The following is a 27,321-nucleotide window of genomic DNA, read 5'->3' as shown; positions in this document are numbered from 1 at the left end:
TAACACAATTGATGAAACGTTTATTATCCATATCGTTAGCATTTTAATTAAACCTAACGATTTCCTTATAAAGTGGCCATTTTAGCGTTGCTTAAATATTAACATTCACCAGTTGTGCTTAGATACCTATTTGAAAACGTCTTTAATAAATTTGTATTGTCATATACAGTGGCAAGGCCTAAAATCAATAGAGCATGGACCATAACCTGCTACTTGAGGCCAGGCAAGCAAGCAAGCAAGCGTGTGACTGTAAACACGATAGGTTGTGGATTCGATTTCCACTCGAGGAAATTAAATATTTTCATTTCCTCGCTCTGGTAACGAGGCAAAGCGCGGGATTGAGTTCCGCCAGTCAACACGCAATGCCCTCATAATTCAGTGAAAAGAGTGGAACGGATATTTAGAAAATATCTGATGATTTTCGTGTTCCACAATATTAATTTACATATGGTTATGTAGCATCCTAACTCTAACAAGATTATTATCATCCTTTTCTGGTAATCCTAGTAAAATGTACCTAAATAGTTTAAACTATTTTGCAACATAGCTTCACCTCACACAGAGACCCTTGCACATACTGGTTGGTGCCAAGGCTCTGTGACGTAAGGTGAAAGTGGAGGTCTTGGCGCTACCAGTCGCGTCTCAGTCGGTGCACGACGGGCCACCACTAACAAGTAAGTATCTCTAATATTTGATTTAGCACGTGCGATTTGTTTTTCATAGAGTATATATCAACTTTCTAGCGATTTTGTTTTTGTGTACTTCAAATAAGATTTTTTAACTATAAGTAAGTAATTGAACTAATTGAGTGTTATTAAATAATAGAAATAATATAAAAGAAATAATCATAATAATAGAAAAGTATAGAAATGCATTTTTTTTTAATTTGAGTTTAGCTTGTGCAATTCGCGTACCTGACTAAGATATAAAACTATATTGTTTAAATATTTTTTTCTTTTAGATTAATGGTTGTTTACGTAAGAGGTCATTATGTTTGTAATTTTTGTTTATGCAATACCTATAACAGAATGTTATATGCATTTTGCGTCAGCAATTTATATGGATAGGTACTTATCACTCAATCTTTTTAGATATAAAAAAAATTTCATGATTATATTTGTGAATGTGTAAATGTAATAACTAAATATGATCAAAAATTAACTAAACATAAAAATGACTTTAATAATTCATTTAAAAAAAAAATAACAATAATTAGAAACTTGTTTATAAAAAAATCTTTACACCCCCAGTTGTTACACATAGGTACATAATTACTCATAATTGCATCAAATGGCTATTGACGACGACCACAAAGTAAAGCCAAAGTTCAAGAAACACAGTAATCACGAGGTAACCTAAAACGATAACCGTTGTAGAAATTTTTTGGATCACACAAGCGGACTTCAAGAAAAAGCAAGAAATGGGTGCAGCAATGACGCCGCATATTAAAATCATACACATTCCTAATAGCACCCACATGCCTGTTGCTAGAGCGCCACGGGATCCAGCTGTGGCTCCTACAAATAAAAAAGCATTGGCTACAGTCAGCATTAAGGACATCAATCCTATAGACAAAAGTATCACTTTCTTCGCAGTATCGTCCACATCTACATGACGGCCGGTTATGAACACCAATAGGGCATTTTCGATCAGTCCATAAACAATGATTCCCGCTAGCCCAATACCTCCAGATGCCAATCCGAATAAGGCTATTAAATATGTGGCATATTTTGGTGGAAACGTTCCGAAACATCTTATAACTTCTGGCATTGTATCCATTTCGAATTTACCTGCTTTAGATATAACTTAATTATGTAAAATTGCAAATCCTTCAAAAATAATATTTTGACATATGTGCTAGTTATTTAGAAAGTGACATAGTTAAATATAGTATATATACATATTACCTATACTTTATTAATATATAACGATCGACGAACTAAATCTCCTATGCGGTACTTAACAATTTTTACAAAAATAATATTACCTAATTTAATATTTCAGGATGGAAACGTCACTCTACTTTCTTCTGTGCGTAGCGGGTGTTATATCAATACCAGTAGATGACCCAATTCGAATCGATTTGCCAGTGTATGATCCACCTCGGGCCTCTTCCAATATCATAGCTGAGCCTTTAGAACGAGAAAATCACCCTGGCTCAAGTAAAGTGGACAAATCAGCCTCTGGGAACCTTATACCGAGCAGGAGTTATGATATCAATAGCGTATATAATGACAATTTAAATCAGAAATATCCAGCGGTAAAATTTAAACTGTTTTAAAATTTACATTTAAAAAGTACATTGAAATACAAAAGATATTATTTTTATTGTTTTTATAACTACTTTATCTATTCCAACAGGTTGGTTCTATAAATACAGGCGGCGGTTTTTTTTCTAATCCCGTAACCAAAATTGAGGGTGCCTTTTTAGAAACAGAAGGCTATGGTAGTAAAGTGCTCTCTGTGAAGGAAAATGCACAAAATGTCGTCGCCGGCATCTTTCAGGTTATTTACCTTGTATATTATTATATAGGCACCACGTTTGCTCAATGTTACATTGTCTGACTGTATATGTGACTTCAGTTAGCGATATAGTTATACTTATACAATAACCAGCTCGCGGCGTTGTCCGCTTTGTCCACACGGTGATTTATTTTCTAATCTGAATTGCGTTAGTAGGTTGGTGTTCTAATAGAATTTTAAAGATATACATTGATAAATAACGAGCCAATTCTATAAACATTTATTTTGTGGCAATATTAGCGAACTAAATACTAAGGCCAGTCGTGGCGCAGGGGGGGCGAGTGTTTTAGGTATGGGTTTAAATATTTTATTTTATATGCTGTTCTGCCTGTATATTGATAATTAGATAAAGGTAAGTAAGATGTGTTCCATATACAGACAGAAATCAGTTACAATTTTATTATATGTATAGATTATTTTCATTTCCTCAGCTTGTCATTTGTCACAGAGAATGCGAGGCGGTGAGTTCCACCACTTGACATTGTCTCTAAAAACGGCAGAAAGTACAGAACTATATCTTAGGCCCATGTTTACAAAACGTTTTATGTCTGAGATTGATCTTGAGATTTTGTTTTCATGTATAGATATGTAATTTATTTTCTGTATTAAAAATATTGGTAAATAAGGCTTATAATTAGTTATTAGCTTTTACAAAAAATTATCATGAATATTATTATTACAGCCAAAACCAATTGTTGATACAATTAGGGAAGATGAAAAATATGGAAACAATGGGGACAAATTCTATAATGCAGGTCGTGCGATTGTTGGAGGAGCCGAAGGAATATCAAACTTTTTTAATTCAATATTAGAGGTTAGTGACAGAATACCGTAGTAGTACTTAAAAGTTTATAGAGGGAAATTAAAAAGTAATAGTTTTAACTAGTCTATAAAAGCGTAATACATTTTTTCCCCAAAAATAAGTTTTTTTTTCAAACAAAATAAATAATAAAATTATCAAACGCAAACGCTTTCAACCTGTATTTTATAACACAACATTTAATTATATTTTTTGTTTTCAGATTCCTAGTTCCATAATCAGATCGATAACGCGGACTGCTACGGAAAAATTAAATAATCTAGGAGGTAGATTAATAGGACTTTAACAGTAACTGTACTCATTAAATAATTATGTATAATTAGAATATTATTTAAGTTAAATAAAGAATATAAATAAACCTACAAAAAATTGGACATATTTATTACTGCGAAAGATTTAGATTATAAAGACTTCTAAAGGTTTAAAGTAAGGATCTAAATTTTAAATAATAAATTTGCCAGAAGTTGTACTAATGTGTATACTAAATAAAACAATTCATCATGGATGTTTATTAAATTTAATTCACAATCAAACTATTTTATAACATTACTAAAACATAGGATTTCGTACTCTAGATACTACTACTAGATAAAGGTTGTCAATTGTTTTAAACCTACGAAAACACAATGTAATACTTATTATTATTTACACAAGAGTTATCAGATATAACAAAAATGCTATGTAATACAACTGAAAAAACAAGAGGACTTGTTGGACGCCTGGTAAAAAAAAACCATATACAATCGAAAATGGGAACGGTACCTTGGTTTAAAATAAAACAGTAAAATTATATACTATATAAAGTTTATTTATACTATATAAAATTTATTATACGTACAATAAATTGATTTAGAACATACATTTTCACTATTTCATCTTTTAGATGGATCAAAAAAAACCGACGTAGTAATGTGTACCAGTAATATGGTTCCACTGTGGCTGGCCACCACAGCCATGCACCAATCCTGGCCAGTACTATTGAACCAGCGGCATATTCACCATATATTTTCACCATATATATTTTATGTCTCTATTGATAATGGTATTGCCTCTCGACAGGCGACGGCTCGTCAGTGCTGGCCTTACTGACGCGAGCCTCCCAGCTATCTGTGGCGGCGTTATTAAGCTCTGAATCTCTATTGATATATCTCTATTCCTCACAACAGAACCAACCCTGGCCAGTACTATGGAACCAGCGGCATATTCACCATATATTTTCACCATATATATTTTATGTATCTCTTTTGATATTTCTTCTCGACACAGCCGATTAAGCGACGGCTCGTCAGTGCTGGCCTTACTGACGCGAGCCTCCCAGCTATCTGTGGCGGCGTTATTAAGCTCTGAATCTCTATTGATATATCTCTATTCCTCTCAACAGAACCAACCCTGGCCAGTACTATGGAACCAGCGGCATATTCACCATATATTTTCACCATATATATTTTATGTATCTCTTTTGATATTTCTTCTCGACACAGCCGATTAAGCGACGGCTCGTCAGTGCTGGCCTTACTGACGCGAGCCTCCCAGCTATCTGTGGCGGCGTTATTAAGCTCTGAATCTCTATTGATATATCTCTATTCCTCTCAACAGAACCAACACTGGCCAGTACTATGGAACCAGCGGCATATTCACCATATATTTTCACCATATATATTTTATGTATCTCTTTTGATATTTCTTCTCGACACAGCCGATTAAGCGACGGCTGGTCAGTGCTGGCCTCACTGGTGCGAGCCTCCCAGCTACCTGCGGCGGCGTTATCAAGCTCTGTTTTAATTTGCTCGATGAGTGGTTCAGTTTCGCCTTCGTCGCTCTGCCACTCGAAACGCGTCTTTCGCTTTCGCTCGAGCAGCAGCGTGATCTTGCGCGGGATTGGTGGCAGTCGTCTAGAGCCGAGAAGGATGGCGGCAAAGCTTCCTGCATGGCATCGCGGATAGAGGGCGTCAGGTTATCCTCAAGCCGGTCGATACTCTCCGCGTTGTCTAGTGGCTCTATCAAGGCCACCAGCCTTTGGTGATGAGGTCAAGTCCTGGGGCCTTCTTAGCTTTCAAAAGAGTAAGCCATGCCATGCTTACTTTAGATGTGTAGACATTACCACGTCATTTTTTTAATGAATCGGATATACCTACGTATATCAGAAAAGCTGTCTAACCAGTAATATTGCTCTGTATCTGGAGAATCATCCACCATTGCTGGCCACCACATCCATTCACGAACCCTGGCCAGTACGATGGAACCAGCGGCATATTCACCATATATTTTCACCATATATATTTTATGTATCTTTATTGATATTGGCATTTCCTCTCGACAGAGCCGATTAAGCGACGGCTGGTCAGTGCTGGCCTCACTGATGCGAGCCTCCCAACTATCTGCGGCGGCGTTATCAAGCACAGTTTTAATTTGCTCGATGAGTGAGTTCAGTTTCGTCTTCATTGCTGGCTCCCGTGTCCTCTGCCACTCGGAACGCGTCCTTCGCTTGCGCTCGTGCAGCAGTGTGATCTTGCGCGGGATTGGTGGCAGTCGTCTAGAAGCCGAGAAGGACGGCGGCAAAGCGGACATCAGGTTTTCCTCAAACCGGTCGATACCCTCTGTGTTTGTCTAGTGGCTCCATCAATTATTACTTATCTGTATATATTGATAATATTTAAAACATTTATAGAATTTTAATAGTACACAGAATAAACTTTTTTTATTTTTTATTATGCATATGTTACAGCCAGAACTTTTTCTGATTCACATGTACGTCAAATGCCGTTTTTGAAATTGGATAAAGGTGCAAGTGTGCTTGCAATATTAAAGTGAATTTAAAATCACTTAAAAGGTTTATATCTATATTTATTTAATTAAAAATCCTAAAATTTGTATAAAAATAATTGTATTACGTTGAAAAAGTAAAGCATGTAACATAATCTAATGTGTGAATTGACACGTATTCCATAATATATACATTAATTTGTATGAAACATTTGTTTTACTAGTTAAAAGTAAACAAAAAAATAACCATTTAAACTTAAATATATTATAATATTTATAATAAATTAAATGCAAAAACAATAGTATAATGTATGTATACTGTATATAATACAATTTTACTCGTTTCAGTGTATAAGCTAGGATACAATAATTATGGCGCTGACGACGCGATAATGCGAATTTGCAGCAGCCGTATGGACGGCAGATGTGAGGAAGCTGCCATCGTCTAAGTAAATATTCCTAAAAGGAGACGCGTGTCAGTCCTGGCGCGTGATCAATAATATAGAAAGGTATAAAAAGAAGAAGTGCTTAGTAAACTAAGCAACTGCTTCGAAGTCACGGTACAGTATGAAAGTGTACCCGCGGCTTCGAAAAAAAAAATGCAGAGCGATGGAACTTCGTGAGGTTTTAGTGAGTAGGATGCAGGAGCATGAGTCTCACATAATCCGCATCGCATTTTCCCGGCATGCGGATACCTGTAACAGGGTTTCCACGGGAAAAAAAAAAGATTATAGATATTATTTATATTTATTAAACCATAAGTATAATAGATCTATAAACACTATATAAAGTAAGTTATAGAAGTCAATATATATATTTTTAAATATATATATTTACATATTTACACTACTTACATTCGTAAGTAAAATCAATTTGATTTAAAGAAAAACAACTTTTTATTTTTTAACATTGTCATGGTAAGTAAAAAGAAGAAAAAAACAAATACAATGTAAAAAAGACTAATTTTACTCGCACGAGATCTTGTTAGTGAGTAGCATTCAGAAAACTTAGCCTATTTATTCTACACTTCAACATATTCATACAATGCCGAGATGATAAAATACACATTAAATTTCTCTATCAATAATATATCAACACATGTGAGACATTTAATATTAACAGAGAAACGCGTATTACGCGTTGTTGAGGATTTTAATGGTTTAGTATAACATGTATTTGCTATTATACTATACGATATAACATCATATATACTGATAAATTAATGAGACATTTAACTTATAGGTGCGTGAGGCGCCACTATATACGCTTATACTACAAGTGATGCCAACGTAGCGGCGTATGGGGCCATCCATAAATTACATCACTGCAATCTCCCCACAATTTTATTTTAGTTGACTGTATCTACGAAATTATTTTTTAGCTTTTAGAACATTTATCTGCCAAACCGTTTAACTTAACTTTTTTTTTTTACTTTTTTATTGAAGAATAAATATTGAATTTATATCTGAAGTATAGCAGCATTCCATAAGATAAAATACTATGAAAATAGCTATAGTCGGGCAGTGTCAACGTCCGTCATTTGTCTTACTTTTTTAATTGCGAACGCGGCAGAGCTGAGTTTATCCGCAAGTGCTTCCAGATGAGCGTTCCACTGGAGTTTGGAATCTATAGTTACACCTAAGAAAATAGTTGATTCCAACAAATTGAGAGTTTCTCTTTTAATTAGTAGACTAAAATTATGTTTTTCAACATTTAGTTTCTTGGATGTTAGATATGTGGCAATAAGGTCAAAATATCCTGTATACCATAATGTTTTAATTTTAACAACAGAGTTACATGGTCTAAGCTATCAAAGGCTTTGGATAAGTCACAAAACACCCCAATTGCATTTTGTGCTCCCATGCGTAATAAATGTGCTTTAGAAGTACGGCACCCGCATCCGTAGTGGACTTGCCTTTGGTGAAACCATATTGCTCGCTATGGAAACAATTGTTAATATTTAAGAAAATTCTGAGCTGGTTGAACATTATTTTTTCAAATATTTTACTCAAGGATGGCAAAACAGAGACCGGTCTGTTATTTCCAGGCAGTAATTTTCAGATCTATCTCCACTTTTGTAAAGCGGCACTACTTTGCTATATTTCATTAAATCAGGAAAAGTACCGGATTCTACACAATTGTTAAAAATTAAAGCAAGGTAAGGAGCAATATTAGGTATAATTTGATTTAAGAACTTTAACAGACATGCCCCATAAGTCACCAGTTTTCTTTAAATTAATACTTTTAAAAGTTTAAAAGGTCCTTAAGGCAATTCGGAAATTATGTACTTATCATATTTTGAAATACCATGTCACGAAAATTAATGTGACATAATTTATGGATGACCCCTAAGCCAGAACGAAGAACAAGAGAAACGACACAAATGAAACCCAACCTGCGTGACGACTGGGACTACTCCTGGTCGACGTGGTCCAACACCGTGAAATCGATGTATTTGTCTGACCTTAACCGTCATGGCCGGTTGAGACAGATGTTGCGGACATGCTGTTTATTATGTGACATGACCAGTTCCTGTATCTCGGGCGGGAGCTCATTGAGCGCCGGGGCGGTGCTCTCTTCAATGTCATTACGCCTGTAGAACAGGACATACGGAGTGCTGGACCTGGATAGTGTGTGGAAGTGGTCCTCGTCTGTGAAGGTGACTTCATCATCGTTGTACTTGTGCCAGGTGTCGTTGTCCTTGGCCAGCGTGTAGTAGTGGCCGGAGTCGAGCGTGGTGCCAGCGTGGATGACCGCCGCGAACAGATCGTAGATGGCGTGGACTGCCTGCGCCCGCACCGTGGGCAGCATCACCGTGTGGTTGTGGTATATGGTGTGCATCAGCTTTGTTTGCACTTGCAGCTTGGCATCGAACCTGTTATGTTACATAAAACTCTTTATTTTTTTATATTCACGCTGTAGCGGAGTAGGCACCCACAGGGTGTCATAACACTGGATACCCCCCAATCTCGTGTTGAGACACCCTGTTTCCCACGCAGTTTTCGCGACATTGCCTTTTCAGTGGCAGAAAGAAACGTCGCGATTTGCTCTGTTACCAGAACAAGGAAATGAAAATAGTTTACTCTTGAACGGGAATCGAACTCACCCAGCGCATGACTTTAAGTCAGACATTTAGAGTGAAATATTAGCAAATAATAAACATTTAAATGTATGAAAAGGATTATAACAGTCGACGATATGAAAAAGATATGCTTAAATCATAGCTTTTAGTGCTCCTTATTCCCTGCTACTACACCTTCTTTCTTTGTTATTAATAAGTATAAATAGTGAAGCTAATAAAAAACATACATATATATTCCATCTATAAATAGTGTAAAATCTATATAACATTACTTAAGAGAATGAACATTTTGTGGCCTTATTAAGTTTGCGTTAAGTAAAGAATCAATCAGTAGGAAGTCAATATAATTTTTCTATTATAATATTACTTTTTTATCCCGTTAATTTTTTTTATGTAGGTACCTTAAAATTTTTAAGTTTTTATTCCGACAGTTGAAGTAATTATAGGTTAAATCTAAATAATAAAGTAACAAAAAAATAACAAACAAAAACAAACAGTAGAATATTTTACTAATTTTGCCAATTTAGACATTTTTTATTTAATAACGACGTAATGTTTTTGAGACTGGGTGTGATACCACATAGAGTCAATCATTGTATGGTAATCAAGCTAAATCAAACAAAACCAAGAGATTTTATTTAGTGAGATTTTCGCTACATACAATGATGTTATAAGAAATTAACAACGATATTTTTAAACTATCCACTATACAAACATTCTAATATGTATATTAAAATATAGAAATTGCGATTTGGACGTTTGCACCGTTTAACCTACAAATTACTAGACATCTTTACAATTAACACGTGAATAAAAATCATTTTATCATTGGTACGTAAAACGACAACTCAACTTACTTGAAGTTCTTCAATACAAGTATAAGATACTTGGGCGTAGTTTCAATGAGGACGGTCCTCTCAGCATCCCGAAGACCACCGCAGTCTCGGCACTCGTATTTGTTATCACCGGAGAGGCTCTCCTTAGAGCAGTAGTACTCTAGCAGGCTCTGAACACTATGCTGCCATCCCTCAGGCTTCTCCGGAAAGGCGAGCTGTAGGTCGCGGAACACGTCGCGTGAAAGTGAAGACGCGTGACAGACGGTGCACTCGACCCGTGTCAGCAACACGCCACCGAACATGCTGTCTATGAAGGAGTCTCTACGCAGGAACGAGGCCTCGCCCATACGGGGACGCTTCTTACGTGGCGTCAGCACTTCTGATGTGTTGCAGTTGCGTTTACAACTTGAGCTTGATCCTGAGATTATATGTTTTTTTACTTTAACGCGTATTCCGCATATAGCAGGGTTAGGCAGAGGAAACCTAATGTTAAGACATTTCGTTTGACATTGCAATACATTAATTAATTTATTATATACTAGCGGCTCACCCGCGGCTTCGCCTGCTTGAACTACGTGATTATTCATTTAATAAATATAATTGACTGACAATTATAATGATTTGTAATATGTTTTTTTTTCTACATTAGCGTAATTTCTATAAGCATTTGATTTGATTGTTTTGAATTAAAAAATACGACCAATGTTGATACTTGATATTTATAGTGATATACATGAGCATTGAAATGTTAAGCTAATTATTTATTATACTGTTAGCGAACTCGTGTAAAAAAGGGCAGAAATAAGTGAAAAAAGTATAAAAGAATTGTGTTAATCGGAGTATGCAAGAGCGTCCATCAAAGATTGTACTTATTCTTCAGGGGCGAGGCAAAGTTTTGAATAATATACTTATCATTATAAAATAGACCTGAACTGTTACCGCCTTCGACGCGTGGAGGTACTCCTAGCTTATGTTATTTTAAATTATTAGGTATTAGATAGGTATAATAACCTCATTTCATTTAACACTGACCACGCAGAACAACTATTCCGAAGCCATTATATATACCTCTTAAGGTTTAGCTAGGCTGTACTCTACTAGCTACTCCATATGAGCTGCTCCAGATCTTTATTTATATTATGTTGATTATCTTTTACTAAGACGCTATATTTATATCTCCTAGAGATTAAATGGGCTACTAGGGTTCCACGTCAGGTACTCCAGACCTTCATTTTTGGTTTGTGGGTGGAAATTGTTTGGTGGAGTTGTTGTTAAATTTTCCCCAAGGCAATATATGTATATCTCTTATAGTTTAGACAGGCTGTTAAGGTTTCACATCAGGTATTCAGATTTTCAAAATAAAATATTCAAATAAACATACAAACAGACAATTTTTTTTTCTGGATTTGGGCTCTATTACTGTTTCTAAACCCCCCTTAATTATTATTTTGTAAATATATTCAATGTACATACGCACCATTTTTACTTTCTTATTATATGTATAGATAAAGATTAAATAAATTGCAGTGTAATAAAGCTATATAATGTACTATAATAATATGATACAATTATTTTTACTGTTTCTATCTATCTAACTATCATTTTTAACGAACAAGCTTCAAGACCCACCTCCAGCACGACTACTGCCCGGCCTTGGAGAAACGATGCTTGATTCTTGATGGTCATCACTAGAAGAGAATTAAAAAAAAGTCTTTTAAATATTGATCTTAATAATAAGTAAGATCTCAAAACAATATAATATATAGCTAAGACTTTTGAAGTAGTTGTATTTAATTTTATTAATTTTAATTTCAATTAATAACTCATTCCAATACCCTATCACCATCTAAATCGAACAACCATAAATGTTAAATTCGAATGTAAGAAAGAAAAAGGGAATAATAGAATAAATAATATATTTGAAGGCGTTGGCGTGTAAGGGGAAAAACACATCGTCAGGAAATTGAAACCTAGTCAACATTATAGTTATTTTTTTTTATTATGTAAAAATATTATTTTTATGATATTTAAATTAAAAATATTTAACTGATTTAATACACATTCAGTGTATTAAATTCATTTGTTTCTAATATTGGTGTCGTTTTGTCTAAAAATATATGATAACGCGAAGAATAATATCTTTAGAAAAAAAAATTGTATAACTTCTTAGGTGTGTACGAACACACACGTGTTATAATTTTACATTGTATACCTTGCATGTGAAGAGGAATGTTGTTGCAGCACCGGCGGCCGTGTGTAGTCGAAGTCGCGGTCCGAGCAGTGCTCGTATGACTGAAGCAACTCGAACAGATAACTGAAAACAAATATATGTGTTTTTTTTTAGAATACATGAGTCAATCTGTAAAGAGTACATACATGTCTATTTTTGAATATTTAACAAACAGCGAAATTGAAACAGTAAGTCAATAGGTTTTATTGGTTAATCAATCGATTGAAAATAGCATTTTTATTTATAAATAATTTCTACTTTTTTAACTTTTTTTAATTTCAAAAGGAAATGACTCGAAATTAAATTAGTATATTGATGACTAACTGGAATTTGCTAGATATCGCAGATAGAAATGGTGATTGTTTCATTACTGCCTAACAGAATTTAAAAAAATAAATTTTCATCATTCTCTTATATGTATTATCGACAAATGTGGATTCTGGTTCCGAATATATTTGAAAATGAATTTGTAGGATTATATATATGAATCAAAGTATATAATACTCAGTATCACTTTCACAGAGTAACTGCGCACGATGAGCCTAGCTTAGACAGACTTTGTTTATTGTCTTACTAGCAGCCTGCCAGCGGCTTCGCCCGCTTCAACTACATGATTATTCATTTAATAAACAGAATTGACTGACAGTCACATGTGTTGATGTCAATGCATAATTTAATTTACTAGTTCAGAAACAGCCTTAAATGTAATGTTATTGATTTGGGTAAGGATTTATAATATTATTTGTAAAATAACTGTAATGATTGCATATTTAAAAAAATACCCAAATCGAATCGAATCGAATTTTGATAAAACAAACTTTAGATGTTAAGTTGAGTTAAAACAAAGCAATTGGTGAAAGTTTGAAGTTAATCGGTTCAGTACTTTCGAAGATTAGCGTGATCATACATACAGACAGACAGACAAACAAGAAATAAAAAAAAAATCGCTATCTATTATTCTTTTTAAGTGTCCCTTTATCCATTTCAGTCAAAAATATTAAATAAACAGACAAAATATTGTTACTGTTTTATTATATCTATATATATAAAAGGACTTGTCCTCACTGACTGAGGTAAGACGCACGCACAGCCGTAACCGCTGATGATAGAAACGTGAAATTTGGACAGATGTTTACTTTCGTAATCTGGACATCCACTAAGAAGGGATTTTGGAAAATTTTAACCCTAAAGGGGCGAAATAGGGGTTGAAAGTTAGTATGGAAAAAAAATTCTCAGACTCTTTAAAGTATTTAATTGAACACGTGTTTCATGGTTTTCTAGAATTCTTTCCATAAGGGTGCAACATATTTGGGTTGAATGTTTGTATGGAAAAATTCTTAAATCGCCACCGATTTTTATGAATTTAGGATCTTAAAAATATTTCATTGAACACATGTTTCATGGTTTATTATAATTCACCCCAAAATACGTAAGCGAAGCTGCGCGCGTCCGCTAGTAATAGATAATAGTAATAAAAAGTTATTTATATTTTAACGTGTTTCATTTTATGTATATGAAAAATATACATTTTATTAAGACAAAAACAATATTATTATTTTTTTGTTTAAAAAAGTTCTAATGACTGGACATAATTGAGGCATCATACCTTCCACAGACTCTTGTTGAGCTTGCCCATGTGATACGCAATCAAAAATAATACAAATTTACTTTTTTCAAATTCAAATTAATTAAAAATATTAAATTTATTCTACGCGAAGATTGTATAACAATGTTTATTTTTATATAAGTTTTAAAAATATTGCTATAAATCTAAATTGAAGTTACTATAAATATAGAAAACAACGCAAAATACGTATCTGTACGTATCCTGTATACGTATCCTACCACTCTTTTGAACCTTAACATTTAACTACAATAATGACCTATGACATTTGCGCGAAATTAAAGTTCGATATACAGTATGCCGAGTAGCCGCCATTGACGAGCTTTTTGCTAACTTTTATATAATTTAAAACACGCGAGTCCATAAATAAAATACAGCTTCCCGCGTCCCGGCACCCGCGCATGTGCTATGATGCAATTATGCATTATTGATCGAGTATTGTTATAAGTCCTTCATCATTTTTATTATAAACTTATTTAAAAAGACATAGAGACCTTTACTGGCCCTTTCACATTGTATTCCGCGTATAGCAGGGTAGGCAATGGGAAACTAGTGTTAAGACACTCCGTTCTCCACTTTCCGCCAACATTTTTCGAGGCATTTCGTGTTAAGTGGCAGCACTCAACGCCGAACTTTTGCCAGAGAGAAGAAATAAAAATAATAATAAATAACAATTCATTCCCCAAATGGGGATCAAACTCACAACCGTCACGTTTTCTTCACAACCAGCAGGATAAGCTTAAGTATAAGTTGACAATATAGTAGAATTCTGGGAACCTACACGTAATATCAACTAATAACGATATAATATCTCTTTGAAACGTCATCATAGTACGTATTAAAGCAAATTAAGCTCTTTGAGGTATTATATACACAGTAAATTCATAGTAAGCTTCCCGTGACATGATATCGATGGAATACTCGGTAATACTGTTGCAGTGATTATAATCTATCTATATATGTAAAAGGACTTGTCCTCACTGACTGAGGTAAGACACACGCAGAGACTCTTAAAAATATTTAATTGAACACGTATTTCACGATTTTTTAGAATTTACTTCCTAAGGGTGCCAATAAGGGGTTGAAAGTTTGTATGGAAAAATCTTTAAATCACCACCGATTTTTATAAAATTTGAAATTGAGACTCTTAAAAATATTTCATTAAACACTTGTTTCATGTTTTATTAGAATTCACCCCTAAGGGCGCAAATAAGCAGGCGAATCTACGCGCGTCCGCTAGTATTTACATATGTTTAGTACCATATCGTATGGACGTATACGTTTAATTTTGAGTGATACTGTAATTGAATTGAGAGAAGGTGTGCAACGCAAAAGTCACTCGAATTAATTTCGTAATCACAACTCAATTGTGAATGTATCGTAGAGATGTTTTAAGCGTAAAATGTTATTTATAGTCTTTCAAGAAAAATATTTATTATATAAGTTAGTCTAATAACGTTATACGTATTGGCGTATAAAGGATTCCTGATTCTTTTCAAGAAGGAAAAGTTTTATAATTCATTTAAAAGTTCATAATAAGCTCAGTCTAAAGTATGATGATACGTGAAAATTAAAAAGTTGACATTTGTACACAATATGTATGATGTTCCCTGAATTTAAATGTTTCGCATTTTTGAAAAGTTAATAAACAACAAATTTTCAGGAGAACTTTTGTCTTTTTTATGAAAGGCATTCCACATATTGCTGTGAAAGAGAACTTTAAGTTGCCACTAGAAAACGGGGATACGTAGCTTAAAGCAAAATAGACGTCAGTCACAGCCAGTAGAATCTCTTTATCGGGAACGTACAGTTACTAGGTGTCAATACTGTCTGTTACATACTCTTGAATTCTAAAAGGCGGATAATGTAAGAGTGATTAAACAGAATAAACTTGTTATTTAAATGTACTATATTGTACTGCTACATATTTAACAAATTAGACTTGTTTAAATAATCTAAATATGTCTTCTACAGATCCGTCCTGACCCCACACTCTTACCACTTTAGAAGCGAATATTTCACAAAGTATTGGCATAATAATAAAACTTTCTTAGAAACCTCCATACCGTTTAGAAAGACCTATCTATAATGGCACCCCACATGTTTCTTTTGCAGTTATTGTGTGTACTGTGTGCTGTCAGTAATATACATACTTTGCAATAAAATTGTAAAATATTATTGAACATGTATGCGCACTTAAATATCTATTATTTTATATACAATACCACGGAGTAAATTATTTACATTTCGTCCTTATTATCATATATAGATGCAATGTTTCGAATTCGAGCGAAAAGTGGAGGCTAGCTTCTTCAATTAACCTGCTATGAAAGAAAAAGAGAAGCGAAGCAGCATACTAAGCACTTGACATGTACCTACTATTTTTATTGTATGCTTTAAATAGGTACTGCTAGCTTCACCGAGTTTATTTCGGACCCTTTAGTTTTTTAATCAGTTCTTTTTCAAAATTAGTAAAAATATAACGGAAACTACAAAATGTCAGTAATTATATAATGTTACACACATAAATATTGTTAACATAGTTGCTCACCTCAAAAACTCGGAACTGTCCTGTTGATTATTCTTCGTGAAGAAAGGTGGCTTCGCAACTTTGGCAAATTCGCTCGGATTCAGTTTTGTGGAGATCGAATGCATCATTTCAGCGAAGAGGACGCTCATCTTCGCCCAGTACGGACACTCCGTCATCTTCAATACTACGTGAGTGCTGAACCTAAAGTCAAAATCACAATAATTGCTTTCGAAAAGTTATTATTTTAACAAAAACACAAAAAATATCACATATAAAACTACATAGTAAGATTCAGACAACGACGAGTGGATTTAGCTTAACCTAGCGCAAAATTTACAATGATTCGCTTAGCATATATAGCTATAGCTATAGCATACAACACATTAGCTAATCTGGATCGTGTCCTCCTCCTCCTCCTCCTCCTCCTCGAAAAGCCATACTGTTGAAATAAGATTATAGATCTGATAATATGACTGTATGGCGGACCGCGGAAGAGAGAGAGCCTCTGTCTTATGACAAATACTTAATATGACATATTTTAGCGCAGGCTTCCCTAATTTCAACACATACTATACAAATTGTTAGAAAATTACTAAGCCGCTTCATGCATATTGCTGCTTTATCCTATTAAAATCTAACAAATAAGTGCACGAACATTTAAATTCCTTTATTCGTTGATATAAATATAGAATTCAGTTGTGGCGCAAACGCGACAGGTTGTGAGTTCGATTCCCACTCGGGGTAATGAAATATATAATATTTTCCTTTCTTCGCTCTGGTATCAGGGTAAAGCGCGTTGTTGAGTTCCGATCCTCAACAACCATTGCCTGTAGAATTTGGCGGAAAGTGGGGGGGGGGCCGGAGTTACTCAACACTAGATTCGCATTTCGCATTTGCAAGTGTTTTTAAATATTATTAGAATTATGTATACTTAATTTTATTCAAATAATAACATAAAACATTAAATAGGCAAAATCATAACATCATACCGAAAAAATACGATACGTTATATTGATTTCAAAAGAAAATGAACAAGCGTGTGCATTTTCATATAAATAATAAAGTTATCCCTGACATGGCGAGCGTAATAAACAACCTTTAAAGAAGGAAAGTTTTTGTTTATTTAATGATGTACACTAATTAAGGATACTTCCAGCTATTAGTAAATACAAAATAACAAGACAGAATAAAAAATATCTGAAAAAAATATAAAATAATCCTTGTCGTTGCAGTCTCCGTTAATTAAATAGGTAACACACAGCAAAGTCAAAGTCAAAGTCAAAGTCAAAGTCAAAGTCAAAATATCTTTATTCCATAAAAATGCTTAACTTTCACTTGGACATGTCATAAAAGATAAAAAAATGCAAAACAAAATAACCAAAAAAAATGTGCAATTTTGACTTGAAAAAAGCCCGTTCAAATGGTTGAGTAATGGACATAAAATAAAAATATTCAGCATTATTATAAATGAATAGGGACGTGTTCGTGTTTCATTAACAAAAAGGATAAAACGGAAAATCACACATTAAACATCACTAGATGCGTATAAAATTCGTAAATTCATTTTTCAAAACAAAAAGTATAACTTTCACAGGCAAAATTAGAAATACATTTAATTTTTCTTAATATATAATATTTTCATTCCATATAATGTAGAAAAGAGGATTATTTCGTGTCTATGAGAGTAGTGCCAAAGTACACAGTAAAGCCTCTTAGTCTTAAAATATATATTTTATAATAAAATACGATATTTATTTTATATAGTAGTTTTGTGAAGGTTGCACTGAACCATTCAGTTTTTATTTATAAACAAGGAGCGTCTTCTTTGCCTCTGGTGAAGTTAAAAAACATATTTTTGTATACATTTAATATCAAAAATATATACGTAATAAATATATATTACTAAAGACCCAAACGAGGCTTAGCTCGCTGAAACTTATTTTTATATTATAGCCAAACGATTTATTTTTAATATATTTTTTAATAAATTAAATATTCTATGTAATTTCTCTTCAATACCTCTAAAAATATGTGAACAAAGTTTCAGATAAACTGTTGAGCAGTAATAGGTTTGGCGTGAAAGCGTAACAAACAAACTTACATTCATATTTATAATATTCAAGTTAATACATATAATATGTAAACTTTACTACCGCATCGGTTTTTTCAAAGTAAAAATAATTTGTTTATTTGTAAATTGAAACGTTGTAGAAGAAGCTTTGCAAACGTGAAAAGAACGGAGAGAAGAGAAATTTAGGTGCTACGACTGGTCACCGCGTAGCTCTTGCGGTGGTGCTTTACTTTGATTGAAGTTCCATGGTTGCCGCTTATATTGAGTTATCGGTTTGTCTGGAGTGGAGTGGAGTGGAGTGTCTTATTCCCTCTACAGATTTTTAATAATCTGAATTACTTTTGTGTTCAAATAACATTACCATTTTGAAAGAAAAAATATATACATTCAAATGTAAAGTTTCAGCCAATTTATTAAAACAGTTAGTTATTTTGTAGTAATATAGTCGACAAAAGTACTTTATATTGACATTGTTTTTTATTTATAAACTGACTCAAAAATATAACAAACTCTAAATATTAAAGCTAAGCCGTTGCTGAGATTAGCGTGCAAAAACAAACAGAAAGACTTGTTTTGTTGTCAATAGATATAAAAAACAAAAACAATAAATAACTTACTGCCTAGCGACGAGCAGGGCTTGAATGACGCTGTTCATATAGCAGGTGTTGCCGAGGTTCAGGAGGCCGACCTTGCGAGTCGGTACGTGCGTGGTGACGGGTGCCAGGCACACGTTGCGGGCCCGCCACGGGGGCAACTGGAGGAACGAGGACGCGCGAGACGCCATGTGACGCTCCAAGCACAGAAACTGTTGCGAGAAATTATCCTTTTTTTTATTTACACACAAACATTTGAGACTCGGGGGAATGTTTTATTTTCATTTCCTCGGTTTATCTGGTAACGAGACAAAGCGCGTCATTGAGTTTTCGTTATAACACTATGTTTCCCATGCATATCATCCAATGTACAGTGTGAAGCTAAATAAAATTCTTTACCCCTTCTTTAAATTATTTACCCCCTCTTCTAACCCTCCCTAGGTGCCTAACCAACTAGCCTAAGCTAGCTTATTGAACTGCGTCGACATTTTCACACATTTGTTAGAACTTATTTGTATTGTTAGCATCTCTGTAGATAGCAAAGAATATTTTTCTTTTCCTTTAAAAATTTTATTTCCTAAAAAGATCTTACTGACATGGGCGTAGGAGGATAACATAACAGGAGGATAGGATAACATTTAATAAAAATAAAATGTAAGAAATTAACAGCAATCCAATAAATAAAAATTATGACTTAGAAAATTGAAAAAAAAAACAACAGTAAAAGAATTATAACTATGTGAAATACTCACCACGTCAGCATATTTTTCCCGAAAGCTATACAGCGAATCTGTTTTCAGGGTATCCACAATACCGTCGATCATAGCTGTTAAGATATCGACCAGGTTCTGCAGCAGTTGTCGACTCCACTGTCCACTGTCCGCAGCAAGGTTAACGAGAACAATACCAACGTGAGGAGCAATCTATTAGGAATAATCACAAAATTGTTTTAGAAATTAATAGAGGACGCTTAAAGTATTTAGTGGTAATTCTGCGTGTCTTGGCGAGGACTTTAGTTCAGCCATTTAATATAAGAATATTTATTGACATCGATATTGAATAAGACTGCAAATATTTACAAAAAAAGTAGAAAGAGCATTGTAAGATACCTATTAACGATACACAAATTAATATGTTTCCGGGTGATACAACCGCAATATCATCAGGTTTATCACTGGTATATTAAAATATTCAACCATTTGTAAATTTTGAACTTGTTTCGTTGAATATGTGCAGGCTCTACAAACAAAGGAAATCTAAACGATCTATCACATAGCTCAGATGACTTTGAGTTAGTCTGAAATTTAATTTAAATATACTTATACTAGCGGACGCGCGCAGCTTCGCCTGCTTATTTGTACCCTTAAATAAAATAAATCATAAAACACGTGATAAATGAAATATTTTTAAGTCTAAATTTCAATTTTTTTAAAAATGGGTGGCGATTTAAAGACTTTTCCATACAAACTTTCAAACCTTTATTTCCACCCTTAGGGGGTGAATTTTAGAAAACCATGAAACACATGTTCAATTAAATATTTTTAAGAGTCTGAATTTCAAATTTTATGAAAATTGGTGCCGATTTAAAAAAAAATCTATACAAATTTTCAACCCCTTATTTGCACCCTTAGGAGGAGAATTCTAGAAAACCATGAAAAATGTGTTCAATTAAATACTTTTAAGAGTCAGAATTTCAAATTTTATAAAAATTAGTGCCGATTTAAAAAAAATAAAAAAAATCCTTTTATATATATAGATTATAAAGGTGAACAGATTGTTTACTCGAGCGCTCAAATCTAAACAAATCTGATTGTATTGGACATTCTACTTGTCAGCTTCAGCACTTAGAATGTATCACGCACCATTCATAATTAATTCCATTTTACAAAGGGGGGCGAAGTTGCGGCTAGTAATGTATATAAATTATATAGGATTCTAACTAAAACTTAACAAATAAAACAGTTCAATAAGCGTGAATCTGTGAACGAAACTAGCCAATTGCCAAGTTTTAATATTTATATTGTTGAAAAGGACAAACACATTTAATATTGTAAATTCTTAATATTGTTACTACAATACAATACAATAACGTTCTGCAAGCAAAAATGTTCTTATACGGCAACGTAACTATACATATATTTAATCCTTTTGCTAACGTTTAGAGATTTACACAGCATAAGCCCTGAACCTGCGCAGGTCGGGTAAATTTTATTTATGCATCCAGTAAACACGATCTAACCCCTGTATCTACAATCTCTTTGTAATCCTTATCTTTTAAATAATGTTTAAAAGTGTTGTTCGCTCATGCAACTAATAATAAAATATAAAATATTGAACTGAGTAGAAATGTGCTTGCCTAAATTAATATATATTTTTTTAAAGTGATACATAATAGAAAAAAAAATACTATCAAGTATCAATTTATATAAAGTAATTGTGAAATTACCTATATTATAAACATTGACAATAAGAGTGCTGAATTTACATTAATAAAATAAAATACCATTAGATAATATTGTAGCTAAAACAAACATACAGGTACAAATGAACAACAAATCCATTTATTTCTTGAAACTACTAGCCTTTTACTGTTAATTTTAACTTTACTTTACTTTAATGAACAGATGCTTACTATTAATAGTATTTTTATATAAATATTTGTGAAAATAATAAACGTTCATACAACAAACTTACACTGTCAAAAGCCTCAGTAGACTCCCGTAAAGATGCCAGAACATGGAATATAGCATCCGCCGCCTTCTGTTGCAGCGGCGCTGGATTCGCCATGAACGAGAACAGTTTACCAATATTGTCAACACTTGTCTCTATGAGTACGTCAAAGCGCTCATTCTCCTAATAAAATTCAATTAAAGTCATATTATATTATTGAAATTAACTAATAGCTATAATACTTTTTAGCAAATAGGTATATAAAAATTTTATCGTAGCGGGATTTGAACCCGCACCTCGTACAGAAGCCGCCCATGTTGAAAATTTTTAACACATTTCATGCAATTTAAGAGCTAAACAACAGCTAAATTTGAATAACCTAACAGGATTACAATAATGACGTCAAACCAGCGAACAATAAAAACTTGTTACCGGGATCTCTTGAAAGAAGATATTTCTTCTCATTTTTTATTAAAACGCAACTATTACAAGGAAGAGCGAAGTGCAAATTATTATCCAAGCTTCATAAAGCAACGCTATAAATTGGCATTGATTTTTTCTCGTTAATTAACGATTCATATGACTTGTTACATTTTTAAATTACAAATAAGTATGTGAACATGCAAAGCATGTGTCAAATGTGTATCTACTAGATTCGAGACATGTGATAAGGCTATCCGGGACTGGAAGGCTGGAAGGGACTTCACCAGTCAGTGGTGGTGGCCCTAAATCTTTTAGCGAAATTTTACCTATGAATCTATTTAGTCCTAGCAAGCTATTACAGACTGTGGGGTTGAGATTCATCATACATCTTTGATTTACCTCCAGTGCTTTTATATAGGCAATGACCCAGTTTCCAAGTGCCGATGATCCGTGCCATTCGAGGAGCCAACGGTACAAGCAAGTAAGCGCAGCCCGTGAACCAGCTCCTGCTGGGCCATTCTCTCGTTGTTGCACCAACCAACGTGCGGCAGATAAGGCCGATTCCTCATCGGTTTCATCAATTACAATCAAAACTGCCGCCGTAGCAGGGCATGCATCAGACTCTATTGAAAATTACATAATTCTTTAGTAATCTCTCATATTCAATTTCTTTTATATCCGTCATAATCTACGTGTACTTTATTTTTATATATTTTTTAAATTAACAATATAAATATAATATTAAGATTTTTTTAGGCACACTAGTGGTTGTGACAGAGTTGATTCTTAAATAATAGTACAAGCTAAGAAAATTCCAATATTTTTTCTACTTACGAGGATCAGATATATAGCTATAGAATTTATCAAAAATGGCCGTTACAACTTCATGGCGGACATCACCGTGCACTGTCGTTACAGCACGGAGCAAGAATTGTTCAACCGGCCGTAGCAGCTGAAATAACTCTTCTGCAGTCCCAGCAGTGCGCGCTAAAAGAATATCAAACATTGCAGTAAGATACATAAGAATAGTTATGGAAATATTTGTCATTAATAACATCACAGACGCTTAATTTTACTTTACTTATCTCGTCTCTTATCACTAACTCACTCTTATTCAATTGTATCAATTGCTACAAAGAGAAAAGAAATGATAAATTAATAAAATTAGTTAAGTAATTAATTAAGATTTAGAAATTAAATTTCGTGGTGTATCATTAATACGAGTGACACGTGCCATTTTAGTTGTTCGTAAAATAACCTGCATAAACATTTTAAGACTGTCTAAAACTATAGCATTCATAGGAGTAGTGTTTTAACTTACTTAGTAGACGATATGTGATATTTTTCTAATATTTTTAAATTTAAATTTAACTAATGCTTTTTAATTTTAATTTAATAAATAGTACTGAATAAACGATATAGGAAACATAGTCAAATAAAATAGTATGATATTTGAAATAGTAAAAAGTCTATATAATTCTTACATAGGCATTTAACAATATCTTGACAATGTTTGACAAGCTCTTGAGGTGGTGGTAAATAGTTCGGTTGCACGTTCATCAACTCAAAAAATTGCGCCAGCGCAGTTAAATCGAGTTGATTTCGGTTGTCAGCAACCAGTTCATGTTTTTTCACAGCCATTTTTTTTCTGTGGAAAAATGTTACAATTAATTGTTAGGAAAGTACAAATGACGACGAAGACGAAACACCTGAGCATTCCATTTATTCAATTATTCCATTTACTAAAATTAAAATACATTTTCGAGACTCGTCTCTCCACCTGACCAAAATTTTAATGATCCTAATAATGTCACTTTTGATATTTTTTTTATAAATAATAGATGCCAAGTTATAGGTAATTTTAAGGATATTTTGTCCCATTAAGTATACCAGTTTACGAATACTACCTCCCTTCCGTACCTAATTAAAAGAATACGCCCAGTATATGCGACGAAATACAGCATGATATAGATATTAAAAGAGTCTTAGAAAAATCCAATAGCGATATTCATATTCAAAGTTACTGAACCAATTGTGGTTTGATCGGCTTATAGTAAATCACGCACAACCTCAATTCTTTTTCCATATAAGAAATTTAGTAAATCAGTACCGTAGTATGCATAATAGAAATGATTCTTGTTATGTGTGGATGATAGAAAAAAGCTTCATTAAAATGAACTTAATTAATGAAACGAATAATGATGTTACACGATTAAAGGTAAATACATCAGACAAAAATACCAATAGTGGGTTGCAAAACACATAATACTTTTTTTAGCGCACATCTCATATTTAGATAATTATTTTTAAATGGCTAATATCTCGGAAACGGTAAAATTTCGAACATACATTTTTTTCAGCTTCATGCTGCATCCCGCAACTTTCCACTTTTTGTAAATAAATAATTATTATTAATCATGAATACATTGTTATTTTTAATGAGCGTTTGTATTAAATTGTTGTAATTTTATATACATCACAAGCTAGGGAGTTTTAATAGACTAATTGGTTTACGAGTTATAAATAAGGGGTCAAAAATAGCTTGAAATGATTCCTGTAAAATACACATAGCCTATACCTTAAGACCTATAATTATATATACAAAAACACGAAAAATCAGGTAAGACGTTTTGGAGGTGTTCGATCACAAGCACTGTGATACAAGATTTATTTATTTATATACATATATATATATATATATACATATATTAGACTATATCACGACCGTACGCGAATAGATGAGTACTTGTGGATTTTTCGTCTATAACAAGGATTAAGAATTCGAAAAAGAAGATTGTATGCTTTTCTAAAAATATTAATTTATCAGATTCCTCACTTAGTTCTGTTATAAACTTTGTAACTTGAAGTCCTTGACATCCTGTATTGGATGCGAGTGATGTTAATCTAATATTTCCTGAATAAGATTCGTCGCACGAAGCATATTAACTGAAGAGTTAATTACAATCTGTACATGGAAGATATATAAAAAAAATGTTATCTTTAAAAATAATTATATAGATAATTATTTAAAAAAAAAATTAAAACATTTATAAACAAATAAAGAATTATTTTAAGGCCAGTCAGTTTAGTTCCGCTTCTGTTTTAGTGGTCATGATCAACTCTTCAGCCGACCGTTGACGATTAGCACTGACAAACACAGAAAAAGGACAATAATTAATCATCCAAATTTGAAGTGGGACATGTTGCTGGGATAGCTGTACTTAACTTGTTCTAGAATTCACCCAGTGTTAAAGTGCAATGCCAAGTCATCAATGGATTGTTAATAGAGTCTATTGTATGAAAGTGAAGTGATTTAGAACTTTAGTGAGCCTTTAGGCAATAAGTTAAAAAAAAGTCTTAATCATTTGTGCACTTACCCTTGAACTAAAATATGTTTATACAATGAAATAGCTTTTAGGCAATAAGTTATAATGGAAATTATAGTAAAGACTTACTGCTGATAAAATCTATTAAAATTAATTTAAATTCAAAAATAAAGTAGAATTTACTTAAAAAAAATTTAATGATTTGTGCACTTACCCTCAAACTAAAATATGTTTATACAATGAAATAGCTTTTAGGCAATAAGTTATAATGGGAATTATAGTAAGGACTTACTGCTGATAAAAGCTATTAAAACTAATTTAAATTTAAAAATAAAGTAGATCTTACTTAAAAAAAGCCTTGATCATTTGTGCACCTACCCTCGAAATAAAATATGTTTATATAAAAAAACATTCCTATCTATATAATATAGTAAGTAAAATTATAATTAAATGGTAATTTTTTGATAATAAATGTTATAGTTTTTAGCTTTTCACTGATTCTTATAAAGAAAGTCTTTAATACTGCCATATTGGTAAAGTTCAAGAAAGTTGAAGTAGGTATAAAAACTAAAGCATTAACTCAGGAAACAAAGTGTATGCATGTAGATGATAAACAATAAACAAAATTGAAGTAAATTAATTTGATATCTTACTTAAGCCTTGGCTTCCTGTACTTTTTCGGCATTGTCGTAGAAAAGATTCACATCAAACTTTTAATTGCACAAATTCAGTTTTTTATAATAAATAACCGAAGGTAGAACTATACTTAACTTAGATTTTACCATAAACAATTTTTTTATTTATCATCCGTCAGTGTCAATAACAAAACCAAACGAGCACTGCTCGCGATCGCCTACAGGTAGCGATTGCACCGGGCTTTCTTATCATGCGCATTTCCATCTAGGTCGTAAGCGTAACTATTTATAACTATATATGCTTTCAGATTATTTTATACGACATACAATAGGCAATACTGATCAGTACATTGATTTTATGAAGTTTAATGATAAAAATAAAAAGAAATACTTACATATATGACGAAATTCAGTAACGAAAAACAAAACAATTACGCATGTATCACAATTCAATCAGCACAAGTAAAAACGAATCCATTGTCTTTTTCGCCATTATTTGACATATTACTAAGTTTTAAACAACTTTGTCCATGCTTTAAGCTAAATCAATAGATTCTTAATAATCAGTTAGGTCAGTCATATTTCAACAACAAAAGGTCCAACCACTAGCCACTTAATGACTTCACTGCATTATGTATGTATATACAACCATCTAGAATAGGTATGTATTCAAATAACTTCAAAGTCTTTATGTTGACACTAAATAAGATAATTCTAATGAAAATAACAAACTGACAAGTTAAGATCACTATAATCACAAAACTGTTTAAGAATATATATTGAAATATTCTTTGAGACTTGATCCTTTCCCCAAATTATGTTAAATGTCACAATTTAGATTATCAACTAACTTCGTATATGTTCTCCTTTTGTCTTTGATATTTAATTTTTTTACGATATTTTCGCTATGACTTAATACGTTCAGCCTAAGATTTTGAAATTAAATCTATAAAATGATGATAAAAATAATAATACAGCTTAACTGTTTATATCGCAGAATCAATTAAATCAATAAGTAAAAAAGTAATGTTTTTATAAAAAAAAAATGTTAAATACCTATTATTAAATAAAAATATACAATTTTAAATATTACCATTTTATATTCAAAGTTCATAATTATTTAGTAAGAATAATGTACTCGCTCTATTTTTTGTAATTATCACTAATCCCAAGAGAGCCATAGTCTAATACGAAT

At 32.8% G+C, this 27,321-nt stretch overlaps 3 protein-coding genes across 6 annotated transcripts; 1 reads left to right on the top strand and 2 right to left on the bottom strand.

Annotated features, from left to right (window-relative positions):
• Positions 1-543: 543 nt before the first annotated feature.
• LOC146526959 (uncharacterized) lies at positions 544-3,717 on the top strand. 2 transcript variants are annotated; one of them, XM_085205685.1, is made up of 5 exons: positions 544-674; positions 2,005-2,260; positions 2,362-2,505; positions 3,206-3,337; positions 3,546-3,717. In XM_085205685.1, the coding sequence occupies exons 2-5, from the start codon at positions 2,006-2,008 to the stop codon at positions 3,627-3,629; spliced, it is 615 nt and encodes a 204-aa protein (XP_085061811.1). In that variant the 5' UTR covers positions 544-674; position 2,005; the 3' UTR covers positions 3,630-3,717. The 2 variants fall into 2 exon arrangements, with proteins under 2 accessions (XP_085061811.1, XP_085061812.1); XM_085205686.1 differs by lacking the exon at positions 544-674 and adding an exon at positions 763-787.
• LOC146526960 (uncharacterized) lies at positions 1,252-1,833 on the bottom strand. Its single transcript, XM_085205687.1, has one exon. The coding sequence runs from the start codon at positions 1,777-1,779 to the stop codon at positions 1,276-1,278; it is 504 nt and encodes a 167-aa protein (XP_085061813.1). The 5' UTR covers positions 1,780-1,833; the 3' UTR covers positions 1,252-1,275.
• Positions 3,718-3,841: 124 nt separating the features above from the next.
• On the bottom strand, positions 3,842-26,969 carry DUBAI (Deubiquitinating apoptotic inhibitor). 3 transcript variants are annotated; one of them, XR_014879234.1, is made up of 13 exons: positions 26,145-26,287; positions 23,650-23,813; positions 23,000-23,152; positions 22,565-22,788; positions 21,767-21,925; positions 19,825-19,995; positions 19,097-19,284; positions 16,430-16,609; positions 12,237-12,338; positions 11,654-11,712; positions 10,046-10,442; positions 8,502-8,981; positions 3,842-6,801 (listed from the first exon to the last, which is right to left on the bottom strand). XR_014879234.1 is itself a non-coding variant. In XM_085205684.1 (12 exons), exons 2-12 carry the CDS (start codon positions 23,804-23,806, stop codon positions 8,579-8,581), a joined length of 2,193 nt encoding a protein of 730 aa, XP_085061810.1. In that variant the 5' UTR covers positions 23,807-23,813; positions 26,522-26,969; the 3' UTR covers positions 6,835-8,578. The 3 variants fall into 3 exon arrangements, 2 of the variants coding, with proteins under 2 accessions (XP_085061810.1, XP_085061809.1); XM_085205684.1 differs by lacking the exons at positions 3,842-6,801; positions 26,145-26,287 and adding an exon at positions 26,522-26,969 and having other exon boundaries at positions 6,835-8,981; XM_085205683.1 differs by lacking the exon at positions 3,842-6,801 and having other exon boundaries at positions 6,835-8,981.
• Between the last annotated feature and the right edge of the window lie 352 nt (positions 26,970-27,321).

This window comes from Heliconius melpomene, chromosome 21 (genome assembly GCF_056956725.1).
Source record: "Heliconius melpomene rosina isolate 202511_hmr_F chromosome 21, ASM5695672v1, whole genome shotgun sequence".
Taxonomy (NCBI): domain Eukaryota; kingdom Metazoa; phylum Arthropoda; class Insecta; order Lepidoptera; family Nymphalidae; genus Heliconius; species Heliconius melpomene.
The sequence above is the reverse complement of the archived record's forward strand: the minus strand, read 5'-3'. Positions and strand labels throughout refer to the sequence as shown.

Bases quoted from the DNA above. Each gene is read 5' to 3' on its own strand.
- LOC146526960 (XM_085205687.1), bottom strand. From the start codon at position 1,779: ATGGATACAATGCCAGAAGTTATAAGATGTTTCGGAACGTTTCCACCA.
- LOC146526959 (XM_085205685.1), top strand. From the start codon at position 2,006: ATGGAAACGTCACTCTACTTTCTTCTGTGCGTAGCGGGTGTTATATCA. The intron at 2,506-3,205 runs GTTATTTACCTT...TTATTATTACAG, and splicing joins TCGTCGCCGGCATCTTTCAG to CCAAAACCAATTGTTGATAC. The intron at 3,338-3,545 runs GTTAGTGACAGA...TTTTGTTTTCAG, and splicing joins TTTTTAATTCAATATTAGAG to ATTCCTAGTTCCATAATCAG.
- DUBAI (XM_085205683.1), bottom strand. From the start codon at position 26,176: ATGCCGAAAAAGTACAGGAAGCCAAGGCTTAA. The intron at 19,285-19,824 runs GTGAGTATTTCA...TTCTCGCAACAG, and splicing joins GGGAAAAATATGCTGACGTG to TTTCTGTGCTTGGAGCGTCA. The intron at 10,443-11,653 runs GTGGGTCTTGAA...ATATAATCTCAG, and splicing joins GGGCAGTAGTCGTGCTGGAG to GATCAAGCTCAAGTTGTAAA.